The sequence below is a fragment of the Euleptes europaea genome, chromosome 8 (genome assembly GCF_029931775.1).
Source record: "Euleptes europaea isolate rEulEur1 chromosome 8, rEulEur1.hap1, whole genome shotgun sequence".
NCBI classification, from domain to species: Eukaryota; Metazoa; Chordata; class Lepidosauria; order Squamata; family Sphaerodactylidae; genus Euleptes; species Euleptes europaea.
Window position 1 is genome coordinate 83,565,151 of NC_079319.1, and position 26,857 is coordinate 83,592,007.

The window sequence follows — 26,857 nt, forward strand, 5'->3', positions numbered from 1 at the left end:
CAGACCTGCCCCCCCCCCCCAACAACTGCTTTTGAAAAATGCACCCACCGTTTCAAAAGCAGTTTAAAACATTTGTCTGTATGAAGTCGAAAGCTGGGTGGTGGTTTTTGGCCTGTGGAATGTCTTTCTCATAGGGTTAATGAAACTAGCTGATACTCTAATCTTCTCTTCAGTAGGCAGACTCCTGAGTACACAGGGCAGCTAGGCCAAAAATCGAGGGAGGGTTGTCAGTAAGCTGTGAGACCAGGGTGTGTCCTTTTCCTACTGTGAACAGTGGTAATGGTACACGAAGTCTTTTTGTAACTTCAACAGAAATATATGGAGAGCGTAAAGATCCTGAAAGGAAATTAATAATAAAATATAACTGGTTAATTTGATGGAAGAGGATGACTTTGGCTGAAGGGAAGTGACGCAAACCTAAACTCAGCTTGACTCCGTATGCACAGCCCTAATTGGTTGCCAGTGTAGACTGAACTGGATTCTACAAACTCTATTTAAATGTGTCTCAGGAGCCACAGCTTTCTGGCTGCAGGGAGCTCAGGTTGATGTCACTTTGGCATTCCCCCTCCCCAAATTTGAGATGTCTGCAGACATTACCCATGCACGTTTACATTTTTACACCAACCTTCTTTTAAAAATACAAGAAGCTGAGACACTCCACATAGTAAAAATGCCGAATGTACGCAGTCGTGGAGGATTTTGATTCCTGTGCCCTTGGTGATGTTTCATAATGGAATAAATGCAACTTTGGCCCCGTCCCCATTTGTATAATTCCTGGGTGGTGGTTACAGGTGTGGAGCTGCTGTGTGACAGAGACGTGGATATGGCAACTCGCGTCCAGGACTTGCTGGAGTTCCTTCACGAAAAGCAGCAGGAGCTGGACTTGGCGGCTGAGCAGCATCGGAAACACTTGGAGCAGTGTGTCCAGCTTCGCCACCTGCAGGCCGAGGTCAAGCAGGTATACCGCACTCCACGATGCCCAGTTCCCTGCTCGACCTTCGCGTACCATCATTGCTCGCGATGTTAAAGTGATTATTTGAAGCAATTATATAAGCTGTTGGCCAGAGAGGCAACCAAGCCACTGTAGCTTGTGTGAATGAATGCTGGATTGATTCTAGGGAGGTAACCAATTCCTTGCTGAAGTTTTCTACTCCAATATTTGAGCTGCTGGAATACCCATATGTGTCTGTCCACAGGCACAGAGACATGTAAAACCTTAAAACGTGCAAATGTGCAAAGTCTCTCTTGCATGCGCCTGTCTCTGAAAAAGCTGGGAAACTTCTTCCAGGCAGGTCCCACAAAAATGAACATGGCAACATGGATGTGCTGTTCTTGAACTGCTCCTTCAGGAAGAGAACAGTGCTCTTAGCTGGCAGCCAGCTGGAGCCTCCACGTTCAGAAGCAGTGTATTCCTCCCTTTCCAAGGGCTGAGGTTGAACAGCAGGAGAGAATACTAGGTTTGCCAGAGGAAAGGCTGGTGACTGTTGGAAACAGGATGCTGGAAGAGAGGGGCTTTTGCTCTGATCCAGCAGGGTTGTTGTGATGGCATACCGAATTGCTGGTCCCAGCTAGTAGTCTGGCATACTTAACGTTGCAGCCGTTGCCTGACTTGGCTACTTAAACTGCTTTTCCTAATAGGGTTATTATATTACTGTACCTGATCTTACTCTGCCTGCTGAGTGAGCTCTAGTTTTAAAATGTGTGTGGCCAAATTTAAGTTGTCCATTTTCCTGCAGAATGTGGTGCTTATAGCAAGCATCTTGCTCAGACATCAGGTTTTGTGTTTGCCCGAATCTATACGCAGCTTGAAAAATAAATACCATGTAATGTTCTGGACAGTGAAAAGATTTATCAGTTTCTGTTTTCATCTCAGTCGTTTTTGGGCAATAGAATGCTGTTTCCCTCTTCTGACATAAGCTACCTTGATACAAAAATACACATTCCTTGCTTAAGCCAGGAAGGAAGGGGTCTTGCTGCTTTTCCCGTTTGAGTTGGGAAAAGCTCCATAGCTTGGCAGGGGTTGGATCAGGCAGAGTAAACCGTGTGAAGTTATTTGCTTGGTTTGTTTCCTGCGGCACTCGGGTGCACAATTTTAGCAACTGATGGCCATGACTTCCTGCCAGATTCGCTGCTCTTGGAGCAGGGCAGCTTAGGATGCTTTTCCACCCCAGCCAGGCTCCTGCAAGCTTTGACTTAACTCAAACGACTGGTGGTCAGAATAAGCGGATGAGATTTCAAAAATGTTCTACATAAATATATATATAGGTAGCAGCACATTTGTACTGTGACTGTAAGCTTTCTTGTTTTTCTTTCTTGCAAACTGTTATCCTCACACTCTTTAACATTATTGTTGTTTTTGTTGTTTAAAATATTTCTATGCAGCCTTTCCCATTCAGGGTTCCCAAGGCAGTAAATATTAAATTTTGTTAGATGTTTCAGACATATAAATACATTAAAAAAATGATAGAGAGATAGATAGATATAAAACATATGCACACATACATATATAGAAATGCTTAAAACAATTAACTAAAACATAATATAGGTAAAGGTAGTCTTCTGTGTAAGCATCAGATCATTACTGACTCATGGGGTGACGTCACATCCTGACATTTACCAGGCAGACTATGTTTATGGGGTGGTTTGCCATTGCCTTCCCCAGTCATCTGCACTTTACCCCCAGCAAGCTGGGTACTTATTTTACCGACCTTAGAAGGATGGGAGGTTGAGTCGACCTTGAGCCGGCTACCTGAAACCGACTTCCATAAGGTTCGAACTCAGGTCGTGAGCAGAGCTTGGACTGCAGTACTGCAGCTTCCCACTCTGCGCCACGGGTCTCTTAAAACATAATATAAGCACATAAAAATGTAAACGCATAAAACATACAAATAGGGGAGAGGGCTAATAAGAGTCAGCAAGGAACGCCGAACAAAACAGAGTCTTCACCTTTTGGGAGAAGACAGCAGTAGAGGGAGACAGACGAATCTCCCTGGGGAGGGAGTTCCAAAGTTTCAGTGCCATGACCGAGCCATTTCTCAGGTTGCCACCCAGCCAGCTTTAGATGGCAGGGACCCCTGAAGGTGACTGGTCAGGGTAGTTCACATGGGAGTAGGCGGTCCTTTACCATTTAAAAGACACCAACCCGCACACACAATTTTGCGGGCATGTTTTGTTTCAAATGAGTTCCTTCTGTATCGCCAAGGAGAACAAGCCGTGCTGCATAAAGAGGGCAGGGCTTCTTGGGACCCTGGGCATGCTGAATATTCCTCCTTGGAGAAACCACAAAGCCACAGTAGCAATTGCAATTGTATCGGACAAATGCTGTTCAATGTTTAGCTGGTGTTAGTAAGAATGAAGGAAATTAATCATGCATATAGCGGTGGGTTTAATCATAGGGTAATACAATAATTGGGTTTTACACAATAATTTTGTTTTTAGGCTGCTTTAACATATCTATATTGGGGGGCTTGAGATGATAGAAAAAGAGGTATAGAAATTTTTTTTAAAATGCTGTTTACCCATGGACCCAGTTAATTTTAAAAGGTGTTGGGCTCGGCGTTAAGAGAACATTCTGACCTGTGCAGTTCTGCGTGTCTTTTCAGGTGCTTGGTTGGATCCGCAATGGGGAGTCCATGCTAAACGCCGGCCTCATCACCGCCAGCTCACTGCAAGAGGCCGAGCAGCTGCAGCGCGAGCATGAGCAATTCCAGCATGCGATAGAGGTACAAGTGAGCGAGGCTGCAAAGTTAGATTGCAGTCCAGCAGAACGTTAAGAGTCATCCTGCTTATGCATTTGGGACACAACTTGCTAGTTGATCATACTTGGGTTATCATGGCATCATACCTCCCCCCTCAGCCCCCAGTCCATTGCTGGCTCGCCTGGCGCTGCTCTGGGCGAGTGCGGTGAAACCTCCTCCCAGCCCTGCTCTCTTGCCAGCTCACCTGGCACTACTCCGGGCGACTGCAGGAAGACCTCCCCCCCCCCCCCCAGCTCTGGCCCAGCAGCTGACGTGGCTGAAGGCAGCGGTGGCTGTGAAGAGTGTTGTCTGTGCATGCGCAGACAACACTTCTTTTAAAAAAATGGGGAGGATTTAAACCCCCAGGTTTTTTTTAATGTTCAGATTTTTCAACAGACCTAGGGGGTCCTTAAGTCTGCAGAAACATCTGTAGGGGGGCACTGTGTCCCCTATCTGCGTATTTAGGTATCTGCAGGAAGAGGGCACACTTGGGAATTAGATACAAAGATACTAGAGAGAGAGCTGCAAACTGCTAGAGATGAGGGTGGGGTGAATAGTAGGGTTAATTTCTGTTGAAGGATGAAGGAGAATTCTTGTGATTTTGTCATTCATACTTTCCTGGGACAATGTGGGACTTGGATGTAGGGAAGCGACAACCAAGCTGCTTCCAGTTACTCTTGAGTCATGCTTGGTTCCAGCGTGGTTCCAGGGGTTAAGAGTGGTGGTTTGGAGCGGTGGACTCTAACCTGGAGAACTGGGTTTGATTCCCCACACCTCCACATGCGCATCGGACCCTAATCTGGAGAACTGGATTTGATTCCCCACTCCTCCACGTGAAGCCAGCTGGATGACCTTGGCTAGTCACAGCTCTCTTAGAGCTCTCTCAGCCCCACCTACTTCACAAGGTGTCTGCTGTGGGGAGGGGGAGGGAAGGTGATTGTAAGCTGATTTGATTCTGCCTTAAGTGGTGGAGGGAGTCGGCTTATAAAAACCAACTCTTCTTCTGCTGCTGCTGCTTTAGTGTTCCTTGGTATGAGCTAATTAACTGTAAGTCAGACTTCAGGGATCCAGCATATTGCAAACATTACTGTAGGATTTGCCACATTGATGTAAGGATTTGCCACATTCCCATCCTGGGTCTGTGTGTTCTCACATGCATGTTGCGTGTCTGCCCAAATGTAAAAGTGTGTTTCCTTTTCCTGCCTCTAAGTTCTTCTAAGAGCTCATAGGATACATCTCGAGCGACATCTCTGTAACAGTTGCATGCTTTCCAGGATAATTCTCAGAGACATCCTGTGAATGCAGAACATTGCTTCCCTGACTCTCCACCTTCTAGCGACACGTGACTAGCTTATGCGCAAGTTGTAACCTTGTTACAAATAAAACATGGGCAGCCCAAGGGTGGGACACTCTCGTCATGCATCGATGAATGAAAGCAGCATGTCCTTCTGGTCATTTAATCAGAAAACGCACCAGAGCGCGCTGCAGGTGCAGCAGAAAGCCGAAGCGATGCTGCAGGCCAATCACTACGACATGGATATGATCCGCGACTGCGCGGAGAAGGTGGCCTCGCACTGGCAGCAGCTGATGCTCAAGATGGAGGACCGCCTCAAGCTCGTGAACGCTTCTGTGGCCTTTTACAAGACGTCGGAGCAGGTACTTGGCGGCGTGATTTGTTCAGGCCCTCCATGCCGTCGCTTAATGGGGAAATGGCTTCAGAGCTGGCTTTATGTGATGTTAGCCTTAAAGCCCGTATTCGCTGATTGGAGGTTAATAGAGAAAGTCAGTTCAGTTTTATGGGCTTGAGCCATTGGCTGCATTCTCATTGTTGATAACCCTGCACTGTAGTAGCATTTGTGAGTTGAATTTGTGAGATTTTCCTGTCCTTTATATAATCCCCTAGCACTTATAGGGAGCATAATCTATGTTTGTAGGAGAAATGAAAATACAGAACTTCCTGAAGGGGCTGTGTCCCACAGACAGGCTTGTCAGAAGGCTCGATTCAATGTCCGGTCTCTCCCACTTGTTCGTATAAGCCAGGGGTGTCAAACTTATTTGTTACGAGGGCTGGATATGACATAAATGTCACTTGGTGGGGTCAGGCCACATGTACCATAAAATGTAATGCCAGGCGCCAGAGATACAAACTTTATAGAAGACACAGGCAAAGCCAATTAATGATATTAATTTTTACTTAATTTTTTACTTAAAATACAAACATGCGTAACATGTCAGGCAATATCATTTGTTCCCACATGAATAAGCAAGAAGGGGTAATAATCTGTCGGCTTGATGAGTCTTTCTATCCTTTCTGTCACATCATGGATGCGTGGACCTGGTAGACAGCAGACCTCTCGAGAAGACAAGCCCGGTCGGCACACTTTAGACTCTACCCCTCTCAGTAGAGAATCCCCAATTACCAGAACACACCTCTTTCTACATTGGGGAGTGGAAGATGGAGTCCTCTCATGTGCATGAGCCTGAGAAATTTCTTTCAAGCTTTTTTTTGGCGGGGGGGGGGGAGTGGTCCAGAATTAATATCTATGGGGAGATCCTGGAACCGATTGCTGAGCAACAGAGGATCAGATTGACTCCTGAGTTTTCAACTCCTGTGTGCCACATTCTTCCATGCACCCTCCTCCTGAATTGCTTGCACCTCCATTTGTTGAGGTTCCTTACTCTCTTCCTCCTGTTGCCCCCTAAAGAGTGCTTCAAGTGTTCTGTCCATGAACTCTTCACCTTCCTTTATAAAATGGAGTGTGGATGAGTGTGCCTCAAGTCCCTGTATCTTCTCCTCCAGCAGGGCTACCAACTTACACTTGCTGCAAGTGTAATTATTGTTACCCTCTGGTAAAAATACAAACATGCCACAGACCTTGCATGTTTCAGCTTCAGCTCCCTCACTAGCCACACTGCTGTGATCCATTGCTGAAGCTGTTCAGTGACTTTCCTGCACTTCCCTGCTAGCTCTCCTGACACACTGCCTCTCAAGACACCCTCTTTAGAACTCTGGGTCCTGCAGACTCTCAGCCAGGTGCCTCAGCTTCTGCCTCTGGCAAGAGAAGCCTTCCTAATGAAGAGCTCTCAGTCCCACCCTTCAACAGCCAACAGCTGTTAACATGGTAACAAAGGTGCTGTAACGCTGGTGCCACTCACTTCCTGACCATGCGGTAGCAGAACTCACTTCCACAATAAATTGGTAATAGGGATGCAACCTCTGTTCACACAGGGAAGAGTTAAGGGTTCCTAAAACGTGCAGTGCGGAGCTGAGCCAAGTCTGACTTCTGAGGAAGCTGTCAAATCAAGTAACAGGTTTTGAGGAGCCTGTCTCCGTTGCCCCGGTTTTCGATAGCTTAGGCCTCCTGCCTCCCTCCGCCAAAGACATATAGACTCAAGTGCTTCGCCTTTTGGTTGGCAGGTGTGCAGTGTGCTGGAAAGCTTGGAGCAAGAATATAAGCGGGAAGAAGACTGGTGTGGAGGAGCTGACAAACTGGGACCCAACTCAGAAACAGATCATGTAACTCCCATGATCAGCAAGCACCTTGAACAAAAAGAGGCGTTTTTAAAGGTAACTGATGATTTTATGGCTGTTTATTGTGGGGTACAGAGGTTCGCTGTGGGAAATGGGCTCCTGTGGATATGTGAAGACCTTTGTGGTTTGAGCTCCTGTCCAGACCCCAGCCCATCTCCTGAGCTGGTCAGGACCAAGCCTATAAAAATGTGGAGACTGCCCCACTTGGAGTGTTTAGCTCCCCAAAGACACCTTTGAATCCTCTTATAAAAGAGTCAAAGCCCACCAAAGCATGACAACATATGATACAGATGGGTAGAGTCTTTTGTAAGTCCCAGGTATGAAAATGTAATCAAGTGGTTTATTACCTGCCTGCTTAGGCTGTTTTAAGAATGTAAGAAAGAACCTAAGAAAAGCCATGCTGGATCAGACCCAAGCCCATCAAGTCCACAGTTCTGTTCACATAGTGGCCAAACAGGTGCCTCTGGGAAGCCCACAAACAAGTCGACTGCATCAGCATTGTTCTGCCTGTGTTCCACAGCACCTAATAAAACAGGCACGCTCGTAAGAACATAAGAAGAGCCCTGCTGGATCAAACCCAAGCCCATCAAGTCCAGAAGTCCATCCACACAGCAGCCAAGTGCCTCTAGGAAGCCCACAAACAAGACGACTGCAGCAGCATTATCCTGCCTGTCTTCCACAGCACCTAAGATAATAGGCATGCTCATAAGAACATAAGAAAAGCCCTGCTGGATCAGATCAAGTCCAGTGGGACTGTGGGCAGTGGTTCCACTCTGAAATGGAGCTGGCGTTCTCCGCGGCACTTGGAGCTGCCTTGCCCAGGTGGTTGTTTTCCGCCCACCCCTTTCCCTTTGGTCCTGCCAATAGCAGGCTCAGAGGCAGGCTGCCGCCCTTGCTGGTCGGCGAGGGCTGATGACGTGGGCATGCTGGCACGCTCTGCCTCCAAGGCCTATTTAAGGCCTCGCTGCCCAGCAACTCGGCCTTGCTATTTCTGTTGGGGCAGTTGACTTCACTCGTGTAAATTGCCTCAGGGTCACAGCAGATGCCATGGAACAAGCAAAACAATCAGCCATCAGACGGCCAGCATTCATTTGCTGTTTTGATCATATGATGACCTCCAGTTGCTGCACTTTGGCCATAGTGTTAGTCCTCTGGTAGCAGGTTAAGATTGGACGCCATATGCTCCCAGAGGAACAACTGGTAGGCAGCCGTGATGCCTCAATAACTTGGCTATTCTCAGATTTAATGCAGCTGCAGAACAAACTTTTCAGCCTATAGCATCCATCTTCCAACCTTCTTTGTCCACCGGTGACGGATGGGATTCTTGCCTGTGTCTTGGCTGAACTTCTTCGGTAACCAGGGAAGGCCTTGGGGGTTGAGGAAAGAGGAACATGCAATTGTCTTGCTTGACCTTGTACGGACATTTCACGGACATTGGCAACACCATCTGGGCGAAACCGGCTTCCATTCTATCCAGTTTACTTGAGGTGGACAGAATGGAAGCTGGTTTCGCCCAGATGGTGTTGCCAATGTCCGTGAAATCTTCAACACGGAGAAAGCCACTGTGACTGGAGCATTGGAATAAAGAGCAGAGTGAATCCTATTCCCGCTCTGAGGGTAAGGGCATCTTGCAGCTCGGGTTATTCACACCCACTGCTCGGGGAGGCAGGACTAAAATTTTAACTTCCTGTCTCCTGGGGCGGGAATAGCCCCAGCTTCCAGTTTTCCGTCCTGCCTTGCCGGGGAGACAAGCTTATGGCAGAGCTTCTGCAAAATCTTGGATAGCGTAGGGAATACTATCTCTGTCTATCTTATCTTTGGCTAGTCTTTTTTACCTTCTACATTTACCTTCTACATTCTCCTATTCTACAAAAAAAAAAGTTTCCCCCCCTCACTCCGCTCTCAATCCCCTCTTTTTTCCCGCTGGTTGGCTGAGAATCCGGAGGGTATGGCTACTGCCGCTGCCTCTAAAGCCCGAGAGGACGACTACTTCTCTGAGGCAGATCACAACGGCGCTCTGCGCTCACAACAACGCTCAGTCGCGCTGGAACAGCCCCGCGACCCAACCAGCTATCACGTTTTAAAAATAAAAGAGCTTGCCGATTGCTACCATTTCGGACATTCGGAGAGGCGGGAGGCGCGCGATCCGGCTGCGGATCATCCCGAGACCCAGCCTGTTTCCAAAAAAGCCACTCAGAAAAGACATCATGGTGGCCGGAGTAGAAAGAGCAGGAAGAAGCTGCGACCTCTGAACGCTCCCGCTGGCGCTGCACCTGCAGACATGCCTAGCGGTAGAAGCCCGGAGAGAGAGCAGCAAGCGGGCGCCTCAAAATCTCCACAGAAAACGTCGGAGGGTAACGTAATTTCCCCTGCGGGGGGGGGGGGGGGGAGAGAGCCGCAATGATAGAGGACATAGTGGCTATGATTCAAGCCTGGGCCGCTCAGAGGCAACGTGCCCAGACTGCTCTCAGTCCCCCCTCCACTTCGGGCAGTTCTCCTATCCACCACCACAGCAGTCACTGCTGTAGTCACTTAGAAGGTCACAACTCATGGCCAACTAAGGTGGCCATGAAGTCTGCTTATCCTTGTGTGTGTGTGTAAAGTGCCGTCAAGTCGCGGCCGACTCCTGGCGACCCATTTTTGGGGTTTTCATGGCAAGAGACTAACAGAGGTGGTTTGCCATTGCCTTCCTCTGCACAGCAACCCTGGTATTCCTTGGTGGTCTCCCATCCAAATACTGACCAGGGCTGACCCTGCTTAGCTTCTGAGATCTGACAAGATCAGGCTAGCCTGGGCCATCCAGGTCAGGGCTTATCTTTACTCTCAAGAAATCCCTGGGGAAAAAGAATCTAGCTATTCTTCCGAGGGAAGTATCAGGGAAGAGGGAGAATGCCTCTCCGATGTGGAAGAAGGCGTACAGATTTGAAAAGAAGACACCCATCCCAAGGGATTTCCCCATCCTTAACATCTGCTCCAAATATGAGCAAAGATCTTCGTTTGGTGAGACTGAAGCCATACTGATTCAGCAGGCGATAGATCTGGGGGGTGGGGGGAGTTCGGATCCAATATCTGAATGGGAAGCCTCTTCCTGCCCATCAGAAATGAACTGATCCTTCTGGAAAAAGGCAGGCGGAACCAAGGGATAAGAGTGGGACTGGCGCAGAACTGAAGCCAGAGGCTGAGGATGCAGCGGCGGGGCAGCGAACAGGTCTCCCCAAGGTTGCTTTAAGGGTCATAAGGTGGGTGCCATAGAATGGAGGCAGTGTCAAAACTGACTGGAGGACCCGGTTGGGATGGAACAGGGAAGGCCTTCTCCCTCGCAGGCTAGAAATGGGAGGGACGATCAGGCAATACTTCACCTCTTGCTCCTGGAAGCGAGTAGATGGGGTTTGTGAAATTGGCAGAGGCCTCCCTCTACCACTACTGGTTCTGATACCTCAGGCTGAGGAACTACAGGAGGTATTCCAGGGTGTTTGAAGCAAGGTGGCACCGAACCCTTGTCAAGATGTGTAGATTTCATCTTGGCCTTCTTGGGAAGCAGTTCTAAAGTGTTCCTGAGCAAAACAGATGGATCAGGGGACCTGGGAAACTGTCTGTACAGATATGGGGTTGGAACCGAGCAGGTTGAAGCGACGGATTCCAACCTTGAGGAACATTTTTGCACAGCAGATGACTTTGCTGTTGGCTTACCTGAGCCCAACAGCATCCTCTCCCAAAGAGCAGCTTTGAGGCATGAGGCCCTACTAGGCCTTGCCTTGGGGGTGAACTGCTGACAATGGCAGCAGGCATATTTACATTGCCACACTCACTCAAAACAAATTAAACAAAGTATATGGGTCATTTCCATCCCACACTAGGCCTGTTCCTCTGATCCTGGAGAGAATAGGATTGCATCATGACTAATATCCATTTTGACTGGTAGCCATGGATAGCCCTCTCCTCCATGAACATGTCCACTCCCCTCTTCTAAGCCTTCCAAGTTGGCAGCCATCACCACATCCTGGGGCAGGGAATCCCACAATTTAACTGTGCCTTATTTGAAGAAATACTTCCTTTTATCTGTTTTGAATCTCTTTTGCACGGCAGGGTCCCTCAGAACTTATTTGGGTTTTGTGTCCTTTGTTTTTAGCCTTTTTCCCCAGAATGGTGTCAGTCACAAATAGGAAATCAGGACATTTTGGCTGAACTGACCTCAGCACGCATTTTCTAACACCTGAAGTGTTCTGAGAAATCCCTCAAATAAACAAACCAACCGTTTTTAAAGTTTGCAGGAAACCGAGTCCTGTAATCATGGTTGGTGGCAACTCTGGTATTCAGGTCGGGTTTGGAAATGTGATACAGTTGGAAGCAACTTTGAACCAAACTTCCAAGTGCGAATGCCTCAGATTTCTGCCCGGGAACCATCATACATGCTGAGAACTGCAGCTATCCTTTCAATATGCAAGTTCCGAGTACTTGATTTTCTGCTGTGGCTGAATACTGTAGCTTCTCATAACTAAATGCTGAATGTGGAGAAGTGAACCGCTTGTAATTCAGTAGCCCATAGCTTGATTCTCATATTGTCTTGAACTCAGTTTGTTGGCTGTGTTTCTATAGTATTTGATCCGCCTTTTTGATGAGCCAGTTTGTGCAATAAGGCTATAATCAGTTAAACTTTGACAAGTGTTTGGGGGCACATAAAGGGGGGTATCTCCTTGGTCTAAAATGGATTGCACCAGTGACTCAACCATATTTTGTTTGATTTAATTTTTTTAATTTTTTTTTTTATAAAACCCATATGACAACAGAGTTGGGGGAGAGAGCTGAGGATGAAAATAAGCAGCTGTTTTAATCTGTCGTAGTTTTCTTGCCCACCCTTTCCCTAGTTCCAGTAATGCCAAAATTAAGACTCAACCATCAAGCATGAATATCAAAGACAGCAAGTTTGAAAAGGTAGGGGTAGGTGGGGGAGCGGGAATGTCCCAGAAAGCTGAGCAAGGGAGGAGGAAAAGGTTTGTGATTTCTCAGCATAGCAAGTAAAAGCCGTCAAATCTAGTGCAGTTAGTTAATTGGAGCGGAAAGCTGAAAAAATGAGGAAGCGCAAGGACTTTGGGTTGCTTGATTGCCCATTTAATAGGAAAACAAGTTAATTTTCTTCAGTCTATTTTTAGTGCCACCAGAAAATAAGGCTTACAGGACACTTGACATAGCTTTCCCTGCAGGGAGGAATGCATTATGGACTGTTGGGCAGTTGCATTAATGATAACTTTCCGGTCCAATATATTTCCTCAGGGTAGAACCTTAACTGTTGGTTAAGAATTCCTGCTCCAAAACTAGCTTCCAGTTGAAAGTGTATGTTGAGATCTAAGCTGTTCATTTTTGGGATAAAACCGATGAAAATGTAAACAGAGTAACAGAACGATCGTGCCAAAAAGAGATACTGAAAAAGAGGTGAAATGAGCAGAAACTAATAGCTGCTGTGACTGTGAGGTTGGTGGCATAACTGATCATCTGGAAAGGGAGGCTGTCAAGATCCTTGCAACCATGCCCATACTTTTAGTAGTTTCTCTTTGTTATCCTTACATCTAAGATATGCTAGCTTGAAAGCGAAACCCACTGTGCTGTGCTACCTGTGATTAAGATTTCAGCATATCTTCGCGTACCCCTCCTGGTCTCCTCATTTGTCCAGTGGCCTCCTTGCTTGGTAGCTCCGGCAGCCAGAGGTTGGTTTCCATCCAATGCTGTTCGTACTGAAAGCCAGTGATGAGCTTGTGTTGGCAGATCATGCATTCAGCTGGCCAAGATCAGAATTTTCAGTTTTCATCCCCCTCCTTGAATACTTTGGTCTCACACCCTAGCTATCTCACCCTTAGATAACAGTCCAGTTGAGATTTTTTTGGCAGAGCCTATGTTCACTTTCTTTTTCTTCAGCATAGCAGCAAGACAACCAATGTGCAGATTCAGGATGCAAGCATGCACGTAATAAACCAGAGCCACTAATCGCAGCCAACATCCATGTTCCTGTTCAGTCTTAAGAGCAAGACAGGATGTCAATCCATGTGTGAAGTTTTCTGAAAGGGGTAGCCTACTTCTATCTCTGAATGCTGCGTCTAGAGTGGAAATGCACCAGCAGCCATCCCATTCACAGTTCATTGCAAAGCACGGTGAATGTGTTGGTGTTGGCAAGCGGCATGCAACAACATCTGTTTGAAAAACCTTGACTTGGAAGTTCTGTTTTTGTCATTGAATTACATTTACATGTAATTAAATATAATTTACATTTACATAAAGTCCAGGTGGCTAAGTATTTTGGTGAACTATTGGGAAATATAGAATGGGACAAAAAAGTCCTAATGGCAAAATTTGCCATGGCCAAATTAACACTCATAATCATTAGAAAGATTTAGATGTGGAGTGAAAATTGATGGACAGAACATTAACAATTTTAGATATGCAGATGACACCACAATAACAGCAGAAAATAGTGAAGACTGTTGATGAGGTTAAAGCAGAAAGTTCCAAAGCAGGATTAAGGCTGGACATGAAGAAGACAAAAATAATGACTACTCAGGAATTACACAAGTATAAGTTTGGCAACGAAGAAATTTGAAATAGTTAAAGACTTTCCATTCCTTGGCTCCATCGTCCAACCAAAAGGGAGACTTCAGCCCAGAAATCGGGAGGAGAATGAGTCTGGTAAGGGCAGCCATGAAGGAGCTAGAAAAGGTTCCTAAGTGTAAGGATGTGTCACTGGCGACCAAGATCAAGATAATTCGTGCCATAGTATTCCCCATTACTATGTAGGGTGTGGAAGTTGGACAATGAAGAAAGCTTGCAGGAAGAAAGTAGATTCCTTTGAAATGTGGTGTTGTAGGAGAGTTTTACAGATACCATGCACTGCCAAAAAGACAAATCAGTGGATTCTAGATCAAATCAAGCATGAACTGACCCTAGAAGTGAAACTGACTAAAGTGTGGCTATGGTACTTTGGTCACATTATGAGAAGACAGGATTCACTGGGAATGACAGTAATGCCAGGAAAAGTGGAAGGCAGCAGGAAAAGAGGCAGACCCAACAGGAGATGGACTAACTCAATAGGAAAAGCCGCGGACCTCAGTTTGGAAACCCTGAGCAAGGCTATTAACAACAGGACAATTTGGAAGTAGATCTCCATAAATCAGAAGCAAATTGACAGAACTTGACTCATGGCATGGTGCCAAGGACTGGCAGGCATGCCGATGTAGTAGCCTAGGCTGATGCCATTCCGCTTTTCTGCCTTCTCCTGCCTGTTCCCCAAGTGGGCTAAACTGGATTGGTTTGACTCAGTTATGGTGTAACCTTTCATTTGCAGCATCCGCAATGGCAGCCTCCATATAGTTTTGGTGCATGTTCACATCGATGCGTTTGTCTGGTCTCCTCTAGGCTTGCACGCTGGCCCGGCGAAACGCTGACGTCTTCCTGAAATACCTGCACCGGAATAGCGTTAACATGCCAGGGATGGTGACTCATATCAAGGCCCCTGAACAACAGGTCAAAAGTAAGGTTGCTTGATTCGCTCTACGTTTTTGGTTAATGTACTTCAGCAGAGCCGTTGGGAAGGCAGCAGTCTTAAATTAATTAAAAAGATGGGGGGGTTGGGGTTTTTTTGCCACTCAGTCAACCATTACCCAGGAAGCTTGCAACCAAGTCAATAAAGCTATAAAAGTTTTAAAAAAAGTGGCAGAATGCTTAGAATTTAATCTAAGTTTTGTCTAAGTTAATGCACCTGTGTAGTTTTTTCCAGGATTTGAACCTGGGTCTCCTAGTTCCTAGTCTGACTTTTTTTTGCATTTACAAGTTATGTATCTCTACATACAGCTTTGACTGGAGCATACCAAGATCCAAAAAAAAAAAAAATTCACACTGGGATAGACTTGGGGTAAACTTGACTGACTCCGTTCCATGTATATAAATTGGTGGGTTTTGTGTGCCGATACATCTAATGCAGTGGTTCTCAACCTGGGGGTCGGGAGCAAATTGGATATTTTAAAAACCACTTCTCATTGCTTCTTATTTTCACCTGCTAATGGTCTGTGTCTGTCCTCCTGTGTTTTTTTGCATTACCTTGAGAGCCAAGACTGTCTGTGGCTCTCTTGGGAATTCATTTATTAACTCAGTAAGTTGGTTAAATTCTTCTCTTTATTCATGCGGCAGATATCCTCAACGAACTCTTCCAGAGGGAAAACCGTGTCCTGCATTACTGGACGATGAGGAAAAGACGCCTGGACCAGTGTCAACAATATGTGGTCTTTGAAAGAAGTGCAAAACAGGTCAGGGCCTGCATTTTAAACCTCAGTGGCTCAGTGGTAGAGCATCTGCTTGGAATGCAGAAGGTCCCAGGTTCAATCCCTGGCATCTCCAGTTGAAAACAGTAGGTAGGAGGTAATGTGAAAGACCTCTGTCTGATACCCTGGAGAGCCACTACCAGTCTGAGTAGACAATACTTACTGTGATAGATAGACCAGTGATCTGTTTCAGTATAAAAAACTCACACCAAAAAGACAATGTTAACACAAGTGTATCAGTGGCTAGAAAAATAACATACAAGAAGCATTCCAGGAAACAGTCTTATGGTAACTCAATATACTATGTGACTATCAATTCCCAATGATGGCAAGCCTGAAGGAACTTGGTTTCGGCAAACACAACTCCGACAGCTGGTTGGGTTGGTCATGCGCAATGGAACAGCTGAAGGTAGCTTCAGTTACTGGCAACGAATCATGCGCAGTAAAGATATATGAAAAGAAGTTTTCCCGTCAGTGAGGGCTAGATACATCCATAGAATTATCATGAAGCCATGATGCAGATAAAAAGATCACAGAACATGGTCTCTAGATTATTTCATCACGTTTTGCTTGGGGGGCTTCCTCAGCCTAAGGAAAAAGGTGTGGAAAAGGAAACAGTGACTAATTGTAAAGACATGTAGAACATACATAAACTTTAACAATTTTAACTAATTTTAACCAATGCCGATGTTAGTGAGCAATTGAATAAATTTATCACAACTTACCAATGCTAAATCAATGTAATACAGACAATGCTGAGTTCATGCTTTCTGTAAATAGACAACCTAATTATTTTGCATGTCTCCTTAAATAAGTTTGCTGAGTCACAATTGCTTTTGTGAGGTCAGGAAATCTTCCTGTTAGAGATCCTCTGATTGATTCTTGAACTTTCGGGTCGCATTGAACTCAGCATTGTCTGTATTACATTGATTTAGCATTGGTAAGTTGTGATAAATTTATTCAATTGCTCACTAACATCGGCACTGGTTAAAATTAGTTAACATTTTTAAAACAGTTAAAATTGTTCTATGATCTTTTTATCTGCATGGCCAACCCAACCGGCCATTGGAGTTGTGTTTGCCGAAACCAAGTTCCTTCAGGCTTGCCATCTTTGGGACTTGATCGTCACATAGTATATTGAGTTACCATAAGACTGTTCCCTGGAATGTTTCTTATATGTTATTTTTCTAGCCACTGATACAGTTGTGTTAACATTGTCTTTTTGGTGTGTGTTTTTTGCACATATTTTTGTAAACAAAGTATTGTATTCTTCATATATGAACTTGGACTGTTTTCCTTTGAGTTAAGTATCAACTTATACAGCGCTAATTCCTATTTGTTGCTGATTCAATATAAGGCAGCTTCATGTGAACTGGAATTGTCATGTCTGCTTACAGTTCTTCTCCCAGTAGGCATCCAGGCAACAGCATGTCTTCTTGACACGTATTCCTTGGGTTTCAGAATATATATATTCCTCCTCTCTGTTGTGGTTACGCTGAATTCATCTGTGTATATGTGCACGCCACAAGTTTTTTTCAGATAATAAGATGGTCCTTTCAAGATTTTGCTGTATCAAGGGTAGATTTTTCAATAAATGCCCTAGATCTTTCATTTTATTAGATTTATATCTTGCCCTTTCCTGACTATAGTCAGGCTCAGATAGCTTTTGTTTAAACAAGGGATACAGTAGGCCTGAAATACAGTGATCTACTAGGTGAAAATTAGGACGTAGCTGCTGGGATCCCAAGGGACAAGAGTGACTTTCTGTTCTTGGCCCGGAACATTTCGAGGCAGGCTTTCCTAGAGTCTCCTCTTGAGATTTGGGAGCACCATCTAATGGGGAGGGGGAGGTCACTGTCTCCGTTGTGCAGAGGGGAGCCCTCTCCTGCATCCTGGCCACAAGAAGTATGTGGTTTTCTTTATCTTAAACATAGAGTCATAGAGTTGGAAGGGACCAACAGGGTCATCTAGTCCAACCCCTTCACAATGCAGGAAATTCACAACTGCCTCCCCCCCACACGCCCAGTGACTCCTACTCCCTGCCCAGAAGATGGCCAAGATGGTGTTTGGCTTTCTAAAAATAAGCTAGGAGTCCTGCGGTCTCTTGGAGACAAGCAGTTTCAATACAGCATGAGCTTTCATGGACTAGTGAGCACTCCCTCAGGTACTGTGAGTAGCTCCTCACACTCAGTCATTTTATGTTGGAGGTCTGAAAACACAGAGCTGGGTCAACGGCTCAGGAAACGCAGCAAGTTACATGAAATGAAGTGATGTAAAATTCAAATGAAATCTGGAACGGTACCGATCCCAACCAGCTATGCTACGCTAGTTCACACCTGTCATGAGCAAGGAGTCTCAGATTTCATTGCCATGCCTCACCGTTACAGGCAGGGTATTCCTGAGGGCTGGTGCGCCACATGAAACAGCCCAGGCCTTGACGGTTGTCAGGTGGGGAAGGACAACCACAAAGAACGTTGGGCAGACCCAAGGAAACACACAGGTCCATACCAGTTCTCCACTGTATCTGCAAGTTTGCAGCCTAAGTTGGGGTGGGAGCTGAGGTCCCCATCCTTCTTCCAAGCCAGAAGGGGGCAGCCAGGATCTGCAGTTTCCGAGAGCTTTGGAACGCAGAGAGAGGACTCCGTGTTTTGCCTGCATCTTAGTAGCTCAGTGATCCTCCTGTCTGTCCCCGTCCATGTCCCATACCTGAGAGAGGGTGGAGCTGTCTCTCTCTTCAGTTGGGTATAGGGAGGAGAGAGGTTTCATCAAAGGGAGAGAGAATTTATTCTATTTTCATGTCATCTTTCCTCCAAATAGCATAGGGCAATGTATATACATTGCTTAAAATAGGTAAAAATAGTAGCATACGAAATTCATCATGGTATAACTAAAATGCCCTGACCTGGATGGCCCAGGCTAGCCTGATCTCGTCAGATCTCAGAAGCTAAGCAGGGTCAACCCTGGTTAGTTCTTGGATGGGAGACCACCAAGGAATACCAGGGTTGCTGTGCAGAGGAAGGCACTGGCAAACCACTTCTGTTAGTCTCTTGCCATGAAAACCCCAAAAGGGGTCGCCATAAGTTGGCTGTGACTTTACACACACACACACACACACATAACTAAATTGCATTTTGAATATTTTTATTGTATGCTGCGAAATTTAATAAGCTAATATATATATATTTGATGTTAATCAATTAACATTATTGATTAGAAGACAAAGAAATATGTAATATAAGGCAAATGTTAACAGTTTAAAAATAGCTAAGAAAAGTCACATAAGAAGCTCAAATAAGCATATCCAATATGTATTCTCATATAGACCTAAATAATATTCAGAGATGGTAGATACAATCTGTAAGGCTTATCTGGTAATGGCCAAAAAATGTTTGTTACGTGCTACATATTATGTTAATGTTATGTTGATATGTTTTTGTTATTGTTGTTTGGAGCATATAAAAATAAAAAAATATATTTTTGTAAAAAACCAAATAGCATAGGGCAATGTCTGTGGACCCTTCCCCTATTTCATTCTCACAGCAACCTGGTGAGGTAGGCCGGGCTGAGAAATGGCTGACCCACAGGCAGCCAGTGAGCTTCACGGCAGAATGGAGATTTGAACCCATGTCTCCTTGGTTATAGTCCAGCACCTCAACTTTTATGCTATGCCTTTTTCTTTTTTGCTTTGTGATGAAGTGAACTCAGGCAGGGTTGGCAGGAGCCGGACTCTAAACTGGAGAGCCAGGTTCGATTCCCCACTCCTCCACATGAGCAGCAGATGCTAATTTGGTTTCCCCACTCCTATACATGAAGCCAGCTGGGTGACCTTAGCTAGTCACAGTTCTCTTAGAGCTCTCTCAGCCCCACTTACCTCACAAGGTGTCTGTTGTGGGGAGGGGAAGAGAAGGTGATTGTGAGCCAGTTTGTTTCTTAGAGAAACCAACTCTTCTTCTTCTCCCCCCCCCCCGTCCCTGCTGTTAAAAGTAAAATTGGGCAGCCAGCGGCCCCCCAGTCTAAGCACTTTATCACTTTATCATAGAAGGGGGGAGGTGTGTTATACCCTTTTATTCTCTCTTTTTTTAATCAAATGGGTCTTAGGAGTGGCTGTTCTGCTCTAGTGCTATCCTGCTACTCATTTTTGTAAAATTATGCATTTGAGTATTGCAGCTCCCCAGATCCAAAGTTTTTTGTGGTGGGGTTTAGCCCAGTTTAGCTGGGAGATGAAGTGGTGTGTGATTTCTGAGAACTGGTATTGAGCTTCAGCCGCAGTCTGCGGAAGCAACCAATGCTCTGCTTCTTTTAATGCAGTTCTTCAGAACATCTTCTGTTCTGCCTCTCTTGCCCGTTGAATCAAAGTGGGTTTTTCCCCCCTTCCTGGAATTAGCTTTGAATGCAGTGTTGTTATGAACTGCTTCCTGAATGGTCCCGCATTTTACAAAATCATTTACTTGGGTAGTAGTGAAAGAAATGCGGAGACAGTGACCAAAGTGTTGGAAAAGACTTTATACGGAGAAGGGGCTTCGAGATGCTTTGAAACCCTTCCTTATGAATTCCTTAGGCTCTTGAATGGATCCACGACAATGGGGAATTTTACTTATCCACCCACACTTCCACTGGTTCCAGTATCCAGCATACTCAAGAACTACTGAAAGAGCATGAAGAGTTCCAGATCACCGCAAAGGTAATTCCTCTGCCTGATGTTTGTCCAGCTCCCGGCCTTGTTTTCTCTGGACTGATGTCGGGGGTCCGTTCTGCTCGAGCAGGAGGTCTGCAGCCCTTTGCAGTTAAAAAGCCAAATTATGTCAGGATTCCAAGCAGGAGCCGGTATGTGAGAGCCTATTTGCATAACTGAAACTAGAAAACTTAATATTACTGAAGACTGACATGTTGATTAGTGATCCATAAAGTTTCTGCAAACCAAGCTGTAATTGTTGCATATCCTTTATGAGGATGCGCGGAGCCACGATGGTTCGCAGCAAGTATATGTAAGACCACCCTGTGCGATTGTTTTAGTGCACTGACATAAATCTCTGCATGAGCCTGCACTTGGATTACCAGCAGCTGTTCCCCTCTGTCGTTTCTCTTTCCTGAAAGCATCTCAGCCTGTTAGTCCTATAAAAACCTTAGTTTGCATACTAACAATTCTAGCATCCCACCTACTCTCCAATTTACTTTGGCTTATATATTTGGTTTTTGCCATTTTAAAGGGCCATGTTTGGTTCCCTGCTGAGCCACGTTAGGCTCTAGAGGCAGGGCTTGTGGGCACCTACACTAAAGGCTTTGGTGTCACTGATGGGCATCTTGTGTTCCACAGGATCCAATTGTCTGTCTTTTATTACATTCTTCAGATAATAGCCTACTGGTGGTCCCTGGCCCTAAGAGTGTGCTGCTGTCCTCGACAAGGGCCAGCCTGGTGGAATACTCTCCCGAGCAAAATCAGAGCCCTGCAGGACCTTAAAGAGTTCCGCAGGGCTCGTAAAACAGAGTTGTTCCACCAGGCCTATGGTTGAGGGCAGCGGCGGATGCTATCTGTGCTGGCCTCCTGACCTTTCCCCCCATTTCCCACCAAATCAACACACATGATCCAATGCTGAATAAGTTTCTGTGCACAGTTCATTTTGTTATAATCTTGCTTCAACGTTTTAAGTTTCGTCCATAATCATTACAAACTATATTTTCCACAACCAAGATTCCAAACTTGGTCAAGCGCACCTGCTTCCACTTCTTAGCTATTAACATTCTAGCCGTAGAAAGAAGATGCAGTATTAAACGTCAGAGGTTTAGGTAATGCTAATGTGTTATGTATGACACAGGAGACGCTTAGTGGCATAAGGTATTTCTATCCAGTGGTTTCTCTTATCCCTTTTCATACCTTGTTCCAAAAGTCCTTTATAACATTGCAGTCCCACCACCCACGGAGATAAGAACTGATATTTTTTCTGCATCTCTAACATTGACCAGAGTCAGATAGATACCATGACTCAGAGGTAGAGCATTTCTTGGTGTGCAGAAGGTCCCATGTTCAGTCTCTGGTGTCTGCACTTAAATGGATTTGCAGACACACACTCACTCACTCACACACACACACACACACACACACACACACCCGAAGCTGGAAATAAGGAGTTTCTAAACCTCTCTCTTAAACCCCCATGGGGCAGAGGGGTAAGCTGCAGTACTGCAGTCCAAGCTCTGCTCACGACCTGAGTTTTATCCCGATGGAAGTCGGTTTCAGGTAGCCAGCTCAAGGTTGATTCAGCCTTCCATCCTTCCGAGGTTGGTAAGATGAGTATCCTGCTTGCTGGGGGCAAAGTGTAGATGACTGGGGAAGGCACTGGCAAACCACCCCATAAAACAAAGTCTGCCTAGTAGACATAGTGATGTGACGTCACCCCATGGGTCAGTAATGACCCAGTGCTTGCACAGGGGATTACCCTTACCTTAAAAAAAAAACCTCTTAACTTGATTGGAAAAAAGATAGTTTTTGATCTGTCTGTATCTTATCAAAACATATTAACAACTTGTAAAAGGGGGGGAAAGTTGCATTATTTGAAAAGACCTTCCTCAACGATGGGGACGGATGGTGCATTTGCCTTCAACCATCCTGTCTCTTTTGTGTCTCCCACAGCAAACCAAAGAGAGGGTGAAGCTGTTGATACAGCTAGCAGATGGCTTTTGTGAAAAGGGGCATGCCCATGCTGCAGAGATTAAAAAATGTGTCACAGCCGTAGACAAAAGGTACCGGGACTTCTCTCTGCGCATGGAAAAATATCGGACCTCTTTAGAGAAAGCCCTGGGGATCTCTTCGGATTCCAATAAATCGGTGAGTGCCGTTGTTCTGGCAGAAGAAATGTGGCTGGCTTAATGTGACCGCTTTAGGCTTCTTATGAGGCCAGCTGCCTTCCCCCCCCCCCCCGCTGCCTCCACTAATTCTGTTGTCTTTATCTTCACTCCCCCCCCTCCCCTTTAGAGTAAAAGCCTGCAGCTAGATATAATCCCAGCCAGCGTGCCTGGGTCCGAAGTGAAATTGCGAGATGCCGCTCATGAACTTAATGAAGAAAAGAGGAAGTCTGCCCGCAGGAAAGAGTAATGCAGTTTGTTTTCCTCCCCCATAAAAATCATTGCGCGTGGTTGGGCATCATGCTTGTCATCCACCCCCTCCCAATTGGTGGTTTGTTATGTGTCTCCATGTGTTAAAAAAATACGTTGAAGCTGGAATTTGCAGGACTTCAAACTTTTTGTTCTGGCAGGAACCTATGTAAATAGTATATATTGTGTTTGTAAATGTTCCAGCTATAGAAAGAAGGAGAGGCTGCAGCAATCATAAGGCACAGAAGACACAAGTAAAAGTCTAAAGGAGACAAAATACAAGAGTACTTACTATAAGGCTACAATCCAGTGTGTTACAAACTTGCTTCTTTGTGATAGCGCTGCTCTTCCTCTTTGGCATTGCCTCATTCATATTCTTTGTTAGGTTTTCCTCCAGTGCAAAACGCCTTGTTGTGACAGGTGTAACTTTCAAAAGATGTCAGGCTTAATATCTTTCCAAACGTAAACTTACCCCCCAAAATCCAATATATGCATATTTCATGTCTCTTGTATTTGCTGTTAAAGACAGATCTTGAGAAGAGTCTCCCATTTTCCTAAACACTTGCTTTTAATAAATATTTATATACTACCTTTCCCTTCCATCCCAAAGCTGTTTACAATAATACTTTAGACACAAGTGCTGTAAAAACAACAACCCATAAACCGTATTTTTGAAACTGTACACCAGAGCTTGAAACATCTAAGAGTGTGGAAAAGCTCCATGGAACAGTTCTGTTTTGCAAGCTCTCTGGAAAGAGGGCAAAGATTAAGTGACCCCCCTCCTTCCCCCAGTCTCGTATGACAGCCTATTACAAAGAAGTGGGGCCACCACAGAAAAAGCCCTTGCACTGGCTGCAGCTGTGATCATTTCTCTCAGAGGGGACAGACAGCAGACATGGCTGAGATATAGCTATATTTTTCTATCCGCCATATGAAGCAATGACAAAACACGAGTGGGGAAACCATTTTTACAGTCTGTGTTTAATGTTAAACTCTGTTAAAAGGTAGGAGTTAGCACAAGCTCCTTGTTTTATCGAATAGCGTTCCTCTGTCTCTCTAGTCTATTGTATAGCTGCTCTCTTTTTTCTGCTTCATCTGAAACGGGATAGTATTATACTTCCTTAAACTGTTCATCTAATCATTTTCTATGATATACCCTTCCCTGTGGATTGCATCCGACCACTCTGGCTAGCTAATGGTGGTGCATTATGTCTAGAGATACAAAATTTCCAGAAAGCCATAGAAAATTTTAAATCCATGGTAAAATGGGAATTTGGGGTGGGGGTGGATTGAACTATATGCACTACTTACTCTCTTATCAAACCTAAACTAATTTTATTTCTGTAACAACATAAAATGCATCATTTATAACTTATCCAGTATACAAATTGCAATATTTGACATATTTAATTTAAAAGATTAATGCCTTTGTTTAGTACATGAAAAATTGAAAATATACGAAGAGAAACTGCAAGCTTATGTACCGTCTGCTGTCTTAGTACGTGTACCTTAATTTTTGCTATCTGCTTAGAGAGAGAGCTAAATTCTCTTTTGATCTTTTTTTCTCCCTCCTGCAAGGTAGGGCAATAAGCTATTTTTTACCCATTCTGTGGGTAAATCTGGAACAGTGTTTTGAGGGCAGGGTTGCCAGTTCCAGGTTGGGAAATACGTGGAGGTTTTTGGGGTGGAGCCTGAGGAAGGTGGGGTTTGGGGAGGGACTTCAATGCCATAGAGTCCAATTGCCAAGCGGCTATTTTCTCCCAGTGATCTGATCTCGGCTGGAGATCAGTTGTAATAGCGGGAGGTCCCCAGCTAGTACCTGGAGGTTGGCAACCCTATTTGAGGTCGAAAGGACAAGAGATGGTATGCCCACTGTTGAGAAGCAATAAAAGCCCTGCATATGCTCCCTTTATGAAGAAATGCATCTTGGATTTGAGAACTGTGTATGTCTAAAGCATGCCCACGTTGTCTTTAAAAGCATTTCACTCATTCTAAAAGAGAAAATATTTCATACAAGTTTTTTTTCCCGTGCTCTCCAAAATTTCCAGTTTTCTGTCTGGGGAAAATTGAAAAAAGACCTCAGAAAAAACCCTTTGGAATCTCTAATTATGTCAGGACAAGGCAGCACACACACCCCCGGCAGAGAAGCATCTTGTGTCCACAAAAAGCACCTTTCACCAGTGAAATGACGATTGGTAACTCTGTTAAGCAGATGCGCTTCTCTCTCTTGCTGTCTAGGTTCATTATGGCTGAGCTCATCCAGACCGAAAAGGCTTACGTGAGAGACCTTCGAGAGTGCATGGATGTAAGTGTCCGTGTCTCCCCCCACCCCCAGAATAGCTGATCTGTTTGCGTCATGTGGAATGTGGCCAGCGTGGTGTAGTGGTTAAGAGCGGTGATTTGGAGCGGTGGACTCTGATCTGGAGAACCGGGTTTGATTCCCCACTCCTCCACGTGAGTGGCCGATGCAAATCTGGGGAACTGGATTTGTTTCCCCCTCCTACACTTGGAGCCAGCTGGATGACCTTGGGCCAATCACAGTTCTCTGAACTCTCTCAGCCCCACCTACCTCACAGGTTGTCTGTTGTGGGGAGAGGAAGGGAAGGAGATTGTAAGCCGGTTTGATTCTTCATTAAGTGGGAGAGAAAGTCGGCATATAAAAACCAACTCTTCCTCTTCCCCTTCTCTGTCAAAATCTGTATGTTTGCAACGTCACTGCCAAACCGAGCAGAGCTCTGTGTTCAGCTGGCCCTGTTGGTCAACAGGATTGTATCGGAGGGCATCCACTGCTGACTAGATCTGCCTCTTGTTTTTTGGCTGTATTGAAATCCCCGTGACGGTACACGAGCATCACGTGTTACACTTCTCAGGGCCGCTGTGAATTGAATTTTGTCAGGGCTTGGTGTTTATTTTTAAGGTGATGATCCTCTGCTAATGCTTCCATTATGCGTGTCGCACATTCGAGAACCAGTTCATTCTTTGGGCAGCAGTTCCCAGGTATTGTTAAAACTAGGGGGAGCTCACGCGCCATAGCAGCTGCACAAAACAGAAATGCTTGCATTTTAAATTGTCATTGTGTGGTGCCATAAAGAACTCTGTCCGTTATCAAAGTTTGATGTGTTAAACTCTGGGAGGGGAATCTGTTGGAGAACTATGACTTTTATCTTTAAAAAAAACAACACAGTTTTTGCAATGACATTTTCACTACAAAGTTCTGTTCGTTGGAATATTTGCTTCTAGCTGGATGCTCTTCAGCAAATCTGTAACTCTCTCCCTTTTCTCTTCTTCGTTGGATCAGACCTACCTGTGGGAAATGACGAGTGGCGTTGAGGAGATCCCCCCTGGTATTGTCAACAAGGAGCATATTATCTTTGGAAACATGCAGGAGATTTATGAATTCCATAATAAGTGAGTGAGAGTAACAACAGTGCTGTCAGGTTTAACGGGTCCTGTCGCCTACATGTGAATATGTAATTTTATTTTTATTTTGTCTCTATATAAATTTATGCCAGGTATATGGCTATGGTGAGCGCATCTCGAATTTCTCTGTTTCTAATTGCCCGCTCTCCCATTTTGAATGGACTTAAGTTCATTCTTGTCCTAGAAATTACATATAAATGCCACGTGCTGGTGCATTGAAGATGGAGCGAACCGGAGACTTCTGTGTTGCAGATTGCTAGAGTCTGGCCATCTCAGTAGGGTTGCCAACTTCCAGGAGGTGGCTGGAGATCTCCCGCTATTACAGCTGATCTCCAGCCGATCAGTTCACCTGGAGAAAAATGGCCGCTTTGGCAATTGGACTCTATGGCATTGAAGTCCCTCCCCAAACCCCACCCTCCTCAGGCTCAGCCCCAAAATCTCCAGGTATTTCCCAACCTGGAACTGGCAACCCTACATCTCAGCCTTGAACTCTGAGTTGTGCTTGGTGAGCTGTGGTCACAATGTTAGAGCACTCGGTGGCACAGGCTGCTTTTCAGATTTAAATGAAACCGTACGCCATCCCTGCCCAAAATAATAAATGTTAGGGGGAAAGCCTTCCTCGCAGTTACAGACTTTTCATCTATGCCTCATGTAATAGGACCTCTGCCTTCTTGTGCTGAAAGGAGTACAATGCTTAGATACCAGTTTGACGCAATCTACCTTTTTTATAGTACAGGTTGAGTATCCCTTATCCTGACTGCTTGGGACCAGAAGTG

General features: G+C 45.2%; 1 protein-coding gene across 1 annotated transcript in view; it reads left to right on the forward strand.

The window, feature by feature from the left end:
• The window catches only part of TRIO (trio Rho guanine nucleotide exchange factor), a 218,637-nt gene that overhangs the window by 65,650 nt on the left and 126,130 nt on the right, over positions 1-26,857 (forward strand). Inside the window, exons 14-24 of the mRNA XM_056854855.1 lie at positions 792-958; positions 3,603-3,722; positions 5,202-5,393; positions 7,156-7,305; positions 14,671-14,785; positions 15,442-15,557; positions 20,131-20,253; positions 22,201-22,395; positions 22,543-22,658; positions 24,900-24,966; positions 25,960-26,069. Coding sequence (XP_056710833.1) covers positions 792-958; positions 3,603-3,722; positions 5,202-5,393; positions 7,156-7,305; positions 14,671-14,785; positions 15,442-15,557; positions 20,131-20,253; positions 22,201-22,395; positions 22,543-22,658; positions 24,900-24,966; positions 25,960-26,069 — 1,471 coding nt within the window. The remainder of the gene's footprint in view (positions 1-791; positions 959-3,602; positions 3,723-5,201; positions 5,394-7,155; positions 7,306-14,670; positions 14,786-15,441; positions 15,558-20,130; positions 20,254-22,200; positions 22,396-22,542; positions 22,659-24,899; positions 24,967-25,959; positions 26,070-26,857) is intronic.